The 12924-nt window shown below is 40.7% G+C and overlaps 1 protein-coding gene across 2 annotated transcripts in view; it reads right to left on the reverse strand.

Moving 5' to 3' along the window:
• SLAIN1 (SLAIN motif family member 1) overlaps positions 1-12924 on the reverse strand; it is a 54993-nt gene that overhangs the window by 6956 nt on the left and 35113 nt on the right. For both annotated transcript variants that reach the window (XM_054828455.1, XM_054828444.1), the window contains 2 exons: positions 11055-11393; positions 729-893 (listed from right to left, as the gene is read on the reverse strand). In XM_054828455.1, the coding sequence (XP_054684430.1) occupies positions 729-893; positions 11055-11393 (504 nt within the window). The remainder of the gene's footprint in view (positions 1-728; positions 894-11054; positions 11394-12924) is intronic.

Here is a 12924-nt window from a genome sequence, read left to right on the forward strand (position 1 = left end):
AATTCAATCCTTTCTCCTGCGAGTGCCAGATGAAACCCACTTTTTCCATTTCCTCTCAGAGTACCCCAACTACTGTGCTAGAAACGATGGGTTTGGATCTTGATCTATCTTGTTCATGTTCTACATTAATAATTCAACATCCACTAGATCAATACTCCCTCTACCCCCCCATCAAGAAGTCACCTAAATTAAACTAATTACAGAGTCATTTTAACTCCCCCACTCAACAAGTATATTATACTTGAGGATATAACCCTCTGTTTACCACATTTGCTTGGAAGAAAGTGGCTCAACTTCAGCAGGAGAGGTCACATATTTTAAGACAGTATTTATCCAGTGTACTGTAACACCAACATTGCATAAATTACCAAGAAAAGCAGTTTTCAATTCTAGTATCAAAACTAAAAATGTAACCTTATATGAATTAATCGCATTATTGGTGCTTCTACACTACTACTGCTACTAATTATTATTATAATTTTAAAGTTGGTGCAAAATGAGTGGGCAAAGAACAAAAAAGGTGATGAAACTCTCAATATTGCACAACAAGATTGGCAGAATTTCCTTTCCAAAATAAAAACTTTAAAAATCCTGAGCTATATTAAAATCTGGTGCAAAAGGAACACAGTCTGCATTAATTTTTCATAAAGCAGAGGATCGGTGACTGGGACACGTATTTTACCACTCCATCGATTCCGAGCACGCAGCCAAGGAACACGGGTACTTACTACACGACTGCATCCTTGAAATCCCATTACTGGCTCCGTGCAAATTGGAGTCAAAGCTCTGACTGTTCCTCACAGTGACTGGAGAACTAGCAAAGCCAGCATTACTGTTAATGGTGGGGGTACTTGGCATCCGTGCGAGGTTAGGCATGCTTCTTCGAAGTTTATCTGAAGCAAAAGGAGACAACATCCATAGCCATGTCAGAATTTCCAACAAACACAAGCAGCCTCTGAATAATTTCTGTAGAAAATCAAAATTAAAACAACTTCAACACAAAGAAAGGTTTTGCTCTGCAGGAAGAACATGACTAGGTTATTGACACCCTACTAATTGAACCCTTCTGACTATTGTAACGGCACAATTATTCACAAATAATTTTAAAGACACCAATAGGCAGTACATTTTCAGTATCACAAGGGTTTAAACACTGAAGTGTCATAATAACGATGAGTTTCACATAAATGTGTAAAGTAGGTCAGATGAATCATGCCCTAAATGTGCCTGCTTCTTTGCAGTGAACACAAAGCAAGGCTGCAGTGACAAAGTCAGACACAGGTATCTACATTGTGAATGTTTAAAGACAGGTGAGACGAATGCATCCTAAGTGACTGAAGTCTTGCTTCCATGCGCCAATGAGATGCTAAAAAATTCCGTTCAGTACCTAACCTTATTAGCATGTGAAGTTTCTGCAGGTGGCCATGCGCAAAACCTGCTAAGTCTTGATGCTGTTCAGTTGCTTAGAGCCCTGGGCTGACATCAGGATTTTCAAATCTGGTAGTTCTCCCTCCTACCCCACTTGTGGTGCGTGATTTGCTGGCCATTTTCAGAACAGGCCTACAGGGCCTTTCACAAAAAGAAAGCTGCAAATGCCCCAAATGTTTTGGGGCAGGTTCAACAGCTAAGGTAAGTGTCTAAGAGGTCAGAAGATGTCTGCAACCCCACTCACACTAGTTGATTTGGAGAGAGAAGTCGAAACCAAGTCTGACATCTCAAAAAACTTCCCAACCACAACAGCATTAGGTAATCCAAGGTGAAGCTCTTTTGGTTTCTTCTGCTGTGGGGCCAAAGGGAGATGGCTCATTTCTGTATAATCAGAAGAGACTGGTGGGGGGCAGAAAGGCACACACTGAATGACCTGGTCTGAATTGCCTCCTGTGATGTGACAGACTCCACTAAAGCGCTACTGTGGGGAAGTAACGGGTCGTTCCTTAAATTGTCATTGACAACACCACTAACGCTGGCCTCTTGGCCAGGTTCAGGAGCACAAGTGCTGTGCTTTGCTGAGATGGCTACATTTCTCCTGGTACCGTGGTCAGCATGGAGGCCACCAGCTCCTGCCCCTGCTGTAGGTTCCAGCGCCTGGCAGATGTCTGCCTCCAGTTCTTACACTACAACAGAAAGCAAGGCTATGCTTGTCTTCTAACAGGCAGTTATGACTGCTCTCTCCAACAGCAAGCAGGGCATTTCAAGATTGACGTTTTGGATTTATGCACAGGAACAAGACATCACACATGGCTTGCAATTGCTGTTTTGGGTCGGCCACTTAGCTCAGACAGGGCAGGTTCGGTCCACAGAAACAGTGAATTGACTTAGGAGTCTCTGTTTATCGGTCCACATAAATATATAACCTATTTAGCACCATCATGAGCTCCTTTAATCCTTAAAGCTGCTAACAACTGATGAGGAATAAGAAGTGACAGTACAGTTCTATCTATACAATGTATTAGTAGTCACTAACAGTAACTTCAATATATACGATGCCCATGTAACTCCAGCGAACTGAGTCACAGCGAGGCTACAACTCCAGCTGTTTTTTGATGACTATTCCTCATAAGAACTGGTACAGAATCCTGCAAATAGTCAAAAACATCCTTGTACTTCAAAGGTCCAGTATTTCTAATATCCTCATGTCCCAACTCCCAGTTACTACCTGCTCTTGACACTGTATCATGCACACTAATCCTGTAATGATGAGACCCTCTTCTCTTCCATCGCAACTAAGGTTGACTTTCAGTTACCACAGACGGACTGACATAGAAAAGCATTGCTGTCTAGGAAATAGTTTAACTATTGCCATGAATTAAGTATACTACATTTTCATATTTTTGAAATCAAAGAGTAGGTATGGGGGATAAGATAAAGAGGAGTTCAGTGTAAGAAAAGGAAACGCAAGGTTTGAGTTTCCAGAAACAGCAGTACAGCCAAATCCTAATAAAGAACCAGTTTAAGGGTAATCCTGCATCCAAGAGTTAGAGGTGTTGTGCTTCAGTGACTCATCACTGACACTAGCAGGCTGAAACTGTCAGTGGTACAGCAATGAACACTAGCAAAGGGATTACCACCGTGGTTCAGTCAGGTGGTAAGTATTAATATCACAGATATAAGAATGATACAACAGTTATCAGGCTTCCAAAACTGTCCTGGGGATGAAAACAATGGCATCCATATAGTAACTATATATGTCCTTATTTCTGAAATACTCCTGATTTTGCAAACTGGAAAGGGAACTGTCCACCTATGATGAAAGCCTTCGTGGCCCAGAGAGGCAGAAAATTCATGAAATATGGGATGTCTGCAGCTACTGTTAATTTTGGAGCCCTAGCCTACCCTTTACAACCCTAGGTCCTGAAATCCTAGGTTAACATTACAGCACTTGGCAAAAAAACGTTTGAGCACCAGGATGGTGGCAGGGAAGATGACACTGCATAAAAAAGCTCTTTGTCTAATGCAATCCATGTATCACGTTATATAAGCGGAATTCCTTGGACTCTACACGCTCTTCCACTCAGGGACTGCAGGAGCCACCACAAGCATGATCTGTGCCTTGAATTGTCCAATGGATGCAGCTACAATAGCAGGAAAAATAGGTACAGAAATAGCTTGGATTTCCTCCATGTCATGGGTGGCCACGTTTTTTGCCTCCTGTTCATTAGTCCCTTCTCATTCCAGCAGTCTGCTCTGCTGCTGATTCATTCAGTCCTCAGGCAGCAGACTCCTGCTGCACTGCAAATTCTCATCCATCAAGCACCTGCGTTACTTCTTTGATGGGTCCTTGTGTCTGCTGAGATAAATGGCCCTGAAAAGCAACGAAAATAGCAGGTCAGTTTTGTGTTTGGGGAAAACCCAGAAATGTTTGTCTTGATGGCATTATGCAGCTTTCATCTTCTTGGATGATGCATCCTCTTTCATCTCTTTCTTGAAGTTTGTTCTGTCACCTGTTTCCCTCCTAAGAACAGTGGAAAGAGTCTTACCGATGCTTTGTCTGTAAATGAAATGCTGGCTCTTGTGAGCTTGATATATGGAAGCAGAAAGTGGGAGTTATGCGATTTTAATATTATTTCAGTCACGCTGAGATATAACTAGATACAAACTTGCTGGAAATATCAGAAGGAAATAAAAATATTTTTCCAAGCTGCTCGTAGCAACCCTTCCCTTTCTAGAGTTCTTTGGTCTCCTAAGACTGATGAGAAAATTAACAGAGAAGAGTAGCAGCACTGAGATGTATTCTCAGGCAAGAAGTAATTTTCCCAAAATAGTCCTGTTTATGATGAATGCTTAAATTTGCTACAGTTTCTGCTACCTCTTCTGCAGAAGTGGTTCAGTGGCAAGCCTAAAAAAAATAATCGGTTGTTTACCATTTGTTCTGTTAGGAAGATGTGGATATCAACACCAGCAAGGAACTTCAAAGGACCTGCACCTTCTACAGCATCCAAAGTTATTGTGACCTACTACTAAGTCTCAACTACAATCTAGGCCAAAACAAATACGATGTTTAAGTAGGATGCAGCCATATAAAGCATCACAGATGTATCTTCGCCTCTCCCAGCCTTCTTTGAGATGTAACAGCATGACCTAAAGACGTTGTATTATTGATATACGTGAAAGTGTGAAGAAAATGCAAAGATACGTCAGGCAAGGGAGTTAATAAACAGTTCTTGTTTATCACCACCTTCTGAGAATAGTTCATGCATATACACACGTGCTTGTCACTTCGTGAGTGTTCTTTAGGTGGCATACATTACCCTTCTTTCACATATCTGCAGCAGAATGATACAACAAAAACCGCCTACTGTGTGTTTACGCTTTTTCCCCCAGGTAGCATCCATGCTGAATTGCCTGTTACCTACAGCACAGGAAAAACTGGCAATTGTGAAATACAGGGTCCTCTGCCCTCAAAAGACAGTGTGCATGAAGAGACCACCCCACAGCACAGATCGTATTCACTGCTGGTGAGAAACAGGTCAAAAAACAGGCAAAAGTGTCCCTTATTTTGTCAAACATTGCACAAAATTAGACAGCAGTTTGCCTCTTACCCAGCTGCTTCAGTTCTGATTTTTTTTTCCATCTTCTGCTGATGCCTTTTCTTCTTTGAAGTCAGCCTTGGATCGGTGGCCCAGCTTCTTTCTGGCAGGACACCAGAACAGGCAGCACCTGCCTTCTGCCTCCTGGTCCCAGTACTGCTGTTGGCTGCCCCTGTTCCACCGCTTTTTTTTTTTTTCCTTCCTTCCCTGACCTAATACTATCACCTTTCGAAGATTAATGTCCACATAGCACACAAAGAGACCTTGCCCTCAGAACAAAGCTGCCCCAGAAGAGATGCATTCTTGGTGAGCTGCCAGACTGGGAGTCCTGTAGCAGTTCTTGCTAAGTATCATCATCTCTTTGCCAAGACATCTCACCCAGTGATGCTCTCCTTGCAAGGAGAGCTTACATTGACTCTACAGTGAAGTGTCTTAAAATGCATTTATTCATTCATTGTGATTCTCTGCAAGTATCGTCAATGTTTTATTTGAAAAAAAGGACTCACAAGCCTCGCCAAAAGTGCATGATCATTAAGGAATGTGATACAATGAATCATCATTATTACTGTCTCAGAGAAATCTGTACCACTGTTTAAGCTATGTTAGCAGTTTCTAACACATATTGAAATCCTTCACGCAAACCCTGCAAATTCAGCTCTGCCTTATCTGTATTGTATGCACAAATAAGTTGGGGAAAAAACATAAAGAAAAAAAAATCTGTGCTTTTCTACTTTAAATATAATGTTCTATATTATGTAGATATTCAGAGTTTGTTCTGAAATCCTCAACAAACTTGTAGACTCAATTACAACTTCACTTTAAGGGATTAATTCTTTTTCCTCATCTTTGAAGACCCGAGTTCAGTATCTGCATTACATTTGTTATGGTTATAACATTTATGACATCCCAAATACACCAAGGTCTAGTTAAAGGTCTGTGGAATTGTCAGTTGATACAACAGGGACATCAGTGTGTAAAAATACATAGATTAAGAACTAAAAACAAGTCTTTCAGTTAAGAGACAGACATCACTCCTCATAATTGTCAATACCTACATTTTACTAATGTTGAACACTTTCATTTTATTTAGAATTATTCTTTCATCTCACTCTGGCTTCATAGGCATATGTGTCCCTGCACAGATAGTTACAGCAAATCAAAGATTTTTCTGTTATCTTTCCATGACTTCTCCCCACTGATTACTATTCTCAATATAACTTCAAAGGTGACTAAATAAAATTTGTTTTTCCTCCTTTTCTTTAGTAGAGAGGCTGCAACAATTTCCTACAGCGAATTCTCCCTTACTGAACAAAAGAGGTCACGAGCAGAAAAACCTCTCTAAATCAGTAAGAACAGACCTTTTCCCAAATCAATGTTAGTCTATTCTGAACTGCTACTTAAACACCGATCTACTGCCCCTGAAATGCCGCTCTTCTATACCTGCCTTGAGTTTACTTGAAAAAAACCCACCACACAAACCCCAAAACAACCCCCAAACCAAACAAAAAACCCCAAACCACCAACACATTTGCAGCTTTCCAAACGTGGCGAGGGTGTTGCAACAGCCAACGATGATCATAACATTTTGCCTAAGAAAAGCTATTCCCCAGCAGTGTATGCAGTAAAGTAACTCAAAGCTAGTAATTTCTGGAAACGGAAAGCAACATTTTGAAGATGAATGGTAGCCATGGCCTCTTTATTAAATATCAATCAAATTAAAAGGTTAAAAATCAACATGAAAAGGTAATGGAAAACATAAAATTAACCAGATTGCACGCATTGCTACTCAGTGAAGGATGTATTTTTCATCTGTCTCTTCTGACTACATTATAATAAATTTCTTTAGCTGGAATAATTTACCCAAAGTTTCTAATTTTCATGTATTATAATGGGCACTTTAAAATGCACGTGAAACAAGGGGTGCCAGGATAAAAGTTTGTGAGTGAGCTTATCTAAAGATCTTGAAAGTGGGCCTGAACACAAGATCATCAATCCCATTGTCTGTATCTTGTCCATCCTGGATTTTGACTACTCTGGATGTTTTCACAGCACTATAGTTCTGTTTTTCTGGTTTCAGAAAGTCAGAACTAATAAAGGGCATAAAAATTAACATCTATTAAAAAATAATAAAGTGACCAAAGAGAAATTTAAAAATATTTTTTAAAAAGTTAAAATGAGATTACTTGTTTCTCACAGTAAAAAACCAAAACGTGTACATTTATGGGAAAAGTGAAGCAGAAAACAACTTGGTTTTTTTTGAAATATGGTGATATTTCTTATATGAAAATGACTAAATATAAAGTATTCTTGATTATTAATAGAGTTAGCAACATTTTAAGTTGTTAACCATGAACTTCAAATTAGAGGAAGGTGAGAGAGGTATAAATATAAATCTTTCCATTGCCAACATATTAAAAGCTTTGTTAAATTATAAAACACACACTGACTAGATGGACTCACTTTAGCTAATTGCAACAGATACTTAAAAGCTATTCACCTCCTGCCTCTCTCAGATCTTTAAATGATCTTTTTCTGATCCACCAACCGATCACAAAATCCCTGAAAGCAAGAATGCCTTAAAAAGTTCATAGATGGATTTTTTCTGATGTAACTCATTGCAGACAATTCAGCTGATTTAGGGAGAGAGTGTAATTAAATAAGGGGAAAAAAAAAAAAAAAAAAAAAGCAGATTTCATGCAAAGCTTTTCTACTAGTGTATCCTTGCCAGAACAAGAAAGAAAACTAATTTGAAAGCAAAGATAACGTACGCACACTACAGGCAATGGCTGCAAAAATGTTGTTTAAGAGGTAACAACAGGTATGCCTACAGCCTATGCTACAAGTGGCCCCAAATACACCTTAAACGCATCTTAACATATTTCATATCTTAACATATATACATTTGTACACATCTGCCACTCTATGCTAGCTTTTACCAGGAGCCTTTCAGCACAGTAAGCTGTTGGGGACTGGCAGTAAACGGGACTGGTACCACTCACACAGACAAGGTACCGGTGGGATAAGGTGAGAGAAAGAATCTGGGTCTGCCAGTGAGGGCTAGATGGTGTGGTATTTTAAAACAGATCTATGGTATTGTATTTCAAAATAGATGTACAGCAATTTAAAACAGGACAGAGTGTCAAAATTACACCAAGGGGCAGCACTTCGCTAAAACACATTGGCAAGAACAATGCGTGGGTTCAAAATTACGGCCTCAAACACATCTGGAAAACATATCTGAGAGTATTCTCACCTCAAGCACAGGCAGAAGATTACCAGGGCACTAGGAACACCAGACAGAAGATCTCTCTGCTGCCTAAAATGCAATCCCGTGGATGGAGAACCATCAAACCATTTGCTATAGTGAGAGACTAGACACCTAGTGCACAAGTCAGTGCCTACGTATAGGTATTTCATGCCATTTGAGAGACCCGGGGTTGTCTATGGCATCTAAACAGCACTGACACACGGCGATGGTGAAGCCAAGCAGGTCCATCAGAGTACCCCATACAGCACTCAGCGCCCGTATGTGGGCTGTTGAATTGGGCCCTTCATTCCCGTGTGGGCATCCACATCTCAGCATCTAAATGTAGGCGCTCCTCATCAGGCAACCAGTATTATACTCTTAAAAGAATTATTAAAGTTTTTTCCTAGTTTATCACACCTTCAGCATATTTGTTACAGTACAGGTAAAGTTAGAATAAGTACCTCAACTAGCATACCATAACAAACAAACTTCACTAAAAGCAGGTAGGACAGCATCCCTCGTACTATTTGTTCCTAAAGGCAAAAAATTGTACTTGAGCTAAACACATAGACTAGTTTTGGGGAGACATTGTGTCAAAGATAAACACTGTTTTTTCACCCCAGACCGAGTGCCAAAATTCAGTGTTTACTTGCCACTTGCTCTTCTTTTATGGAGAGCTCTGTGAATGATCAGACAAACCAGTGGCCAGGCTGCTGACTGCACATACAAGATCACAAGTGATCTCTTTGGAGGAAGAGAGCTTTGAGAAGACTGTTGGAGCAACTAAAAGCGGCACAGCATGGGGCATGTGTGATTTTGATTAATTATGGATGATGATTTCCACATATATTGAAAGCCGTAACTGAACAGTTTAGCCCCTCTATCATACCCCTCTTCCTCATTTGCCTTGGATAACTGTAACAGTGCGGAAACACACTGTCCATCATACTGGGCTTCAGACAAATTCTTATTCTGCAGTCTACCTCAATCCCGACGTGTAGAAGTTCCTGAAAGACAATGAAGTTGTTGCCAAGATGATGAGAAGGGCCGATGAGAAAATGTTGTCATAATACTACTCAGACACACTCGATTCAGCGAACGCTTGACTCCTTGTCTGCCATCACAACACAGCCAAAGTAAAACATTTCTCACCATCAGTATTTGCCACTTATGTGGATGAGTGCTGCATGAGTCAGAGGCTGAAGGTGCAGAAGCTAAAGAGATAATTCCCCTCTAAAAATAGTGCTACTGGTATTATAGGACTGCCTGCCATCCCAGCAAACAGGTAACTGAAGTTGCGTGTGTCCACCTTCTGAGCGACACCAAAAAGATTATCCAACACAAAGTTCTTGAGAAAAAAAAGCAACCAGGTGGTAACATTGGTGGCCTTTTACGTTTATACACTTTCTAGTTAATAATCTAGGAGCCTAGTATTTTTAGTGCCCTGTGAGTACTTTCTGAGGTTTCCAGCTGGGAATCCAATGCTTAAGTTCCACTGACACAGAACATGAAAAAATAATTGAAAAAGCACTTGAGGACCATAAAAACAAAACAAAACAAACAAAAACATTGAGCACCACATCCTGCCCTTATTCCTGAATAAAAACTGCCCCCTAACCTTCTTATCTCCCCAATATTTCCGCAAGCCCATCAGTGCTGTCCCATTCTTGTACCTCACTGGCAAGAAAAATAACATTGAAATTAATACAGCACATATGCCGTACCAACAAACACCCATGTCTCCCTACCGTCTGTGAACCTCAGCCTTCTTTATATACTGCCACTTGTCGATTACACTTCCACGCCATGTCTTTCTTTGAATGCAAGTGCTTTTGGCACCAACCTGACATGTCTTATTTGTCAGGAAAGCAACATGCATACCTGTACCACTCTATAAATAACAACTGTTTTGAACAGCACATTTATTTTCTTGCCCAAGGGTGAACTGTAACCTGTAATGTTACAAACAAGACCCTGACTGAAAACTGACTGTTTTGAATTAGCTTGGGGAAAAAAATGAAGGAATAGGAAAGTAAGATGCAGCAGGAAGAGGAAAATTGTGATCATAATAAGGAATGAAAGGAGAGGTAAGGGCAACAACAGAGGGAAACTTAAGTCTTGGAACAAGCACCAAGAGACAAATCTTCCAGAGACTCTGGAAGACATCTTAAACACAGTGCAAAAAGCAGCAATGTTCAGTATAGTTTGGGAGTGACATTATCTCCCACTGCTTTAACAGTCTGCCCTGCTCTACCAGACCTGGAACAGGAGCAGAGCGTTGACCCCTGCCATAAGCACTCATTGCAGATTCCCAGCACAGCTGCATTAACAGCAAAGTCAGGAATAAGAAAGGGAAGGAAAATCTGAAAACCCTATTTTGTATCTTACTGTATCCACGATGGACATGCATAGGCCAAGCTCAAAAGCCTGAACAGTTCTTCTAACCAACTATTAGCCCGCTAAAAGACGCTCTTCTTTCTTTTTTCCTCTTTCTTCACTTGTGGTCATCCTTGCAGCACTTGCGGTCATCCTTGCAGCACTTGCAAACAGACTAAAGCAACAATTTTCATAACCAGGTCACAGATTACATTTTGTAGCAAGTTACTTAACAATAACATACCTCAGCCATTTGCACAGGCTTAAATTGCTTGTCACAATTCATGGACTGATCTAGCTGTCGTACACTAAACACACTTCGCTCCGTCAACACAACTTGATCTTTAAAATGGCACTGGCGCTTTGCGCAGAGAAAAGGCATCTCGGAAAAGCGTGTAACCCACCTCCATTAATCCTATTTGGTTGCTGCTCTGGAGTTTGGGCTTGAGGAGAGTAGTAGGGCTGCTGATAAGTACTGGAAGGGAAGTGCGGGGAGGTAGGGCTCCTCCTGCAGTCCCGGATACTGGAGAAAGTCTGTGAGTGAGGAATCCCTCTCTGGAAGGGGGAGCAGCGAGTCAGCCGCGGCTGCGGAGGCGGGAGGTGGTCAAACTCTTCCTCGTCCTCAAGACTATAGCGATCGTATTCCTGGTCACCGCACGTCCCTTTCTTTCCCGCATGCAGAGAGACGCTCGAACTGTGCCTTGACACAGACGCTGAAGTCGAAGCATAATCTTGCCTAAGGCCTGTAAATTCCAAGAAGAGGATGATTTGGCTTCTGATGAGCGATTAACTCTTCACATGCACTTCAATCTTGAAAACTAAGCACGTAAGCAGACATAATTTTACAGCAAGAATTGGATTTACAATGTCACCAGGCTGAAGGTAGGATTCATCGGATCTAACTTTTGGTGTCTAACCTTTCAGGCATCTAAGCCTGAATTATTTCCCTCGAGATCTCTTTTTAATAAAAAATTAAAAAAGAATACAGGCATCTCCAAAATGCAGTACCTGTGAGATGTCTTAGATGCCTCTCAACATAAGATGAATTGCCTTCAGGAGGCACCTATTTCTCTGCCAATAGAAAGATGGCATGAGTATTAAGTTTTTAACTTTTAAACACTCTTAGAGGAATTAACACTCACTCTATTAGTTTTCCAAGTTATTGCTATTAAACCTCTATGTACATGCAATGAAAACGCTGGCAATGACATTTCCTAAACTTATAACCCATGTAAATATTCTGGCTCTCCAACCTCCCTGAACCAGAATTAGTTCCTGCTAGTAGCAGGTCTCATGGACAAGGCTTAGTGGCAACACTGCTGTGTTTTAGACAGGTATGCATCCTACCACGTGGAAACATCCACATCCCCTGTACATCCCCCCTTTACAGCTGCACAGTAGCAAAGGAAAAAGGGGACGTGCATCACATTGCCCAGAGCCAAGTAACTCCACCAATAGCTGCGGATAACTTTCCTAGATTTACAAAAATCCCTCAGCTTTGACAGATGTCTTTGCTTCATAATGAAAACTTCTTAACATGCTTTCCCCCCCCGACTCGAGTGGGAGTTTCTGTTTGTGGCTGTGAAGGGAGTGTGCCAACATGCACGTATAATACTACCACTTTCCCCAGCATTAAGCGAACAAAAAATATCATGTGCTCAAACATTCTGTACCAGCTACTACTACAAGGATGAGATACAATCATTACACCTGACATAGATTAGAAGAAAAACAGTGTTTTTCCTTAAAGAGCTAAGTACATGAAGCCTTTTATAAACCTCATTCTGAAGATGAGCACAGCTGTCATTAAAGCAATATAACCCTTTGTATCTGATAGTCATAAATTTTTTTTTAATTATTATAACTTCCACATAATATCAGAAATTTTCCGAGCTGTGAGCACACTTATTTGCCAGCTGAGAATTCAGCTATCTTGGAAAGTCTCACATTTGCTAATTTTTACGCTGAACATAACGAGTACTACCAGATGCTCAGCGAGTTTGACTGCTGAGAAGTGATCACGTTGACCTGCTCGGTCTGGTTGCTGCAGCCAGATCACAGCTTTAATTTCTTCTTCACATTTTTTCTTTCTTTCATTTAGTCCCTTAATACTTTGCATTTTCCTTCAGTCATTATCTCTGAATTTCTCTTGTTTTTCATCTCATCATTTCCTCCTTGTTGTCTCACTTGGCACTAATAGGAAGTGAGAAAGATACGGCACTTGCTGTCCTAGTGACTTCTAAGTCAAATGTCCTTTATTTATGAATAAAGACA

The sequence above is a fragment of the Grus americana genome, chromosome 1, assembly GCF_028858705.1.
Source record: "Grus americana isolate bGruAme1 chromosome 1, bGruAme1.mat, whole genome shotgun sequence".
Lineage (NCBI taxonomy): Eukaryota > Metazoa > Chordata > Aves > Gruiformes > Gruidae > Grus > Grus americana.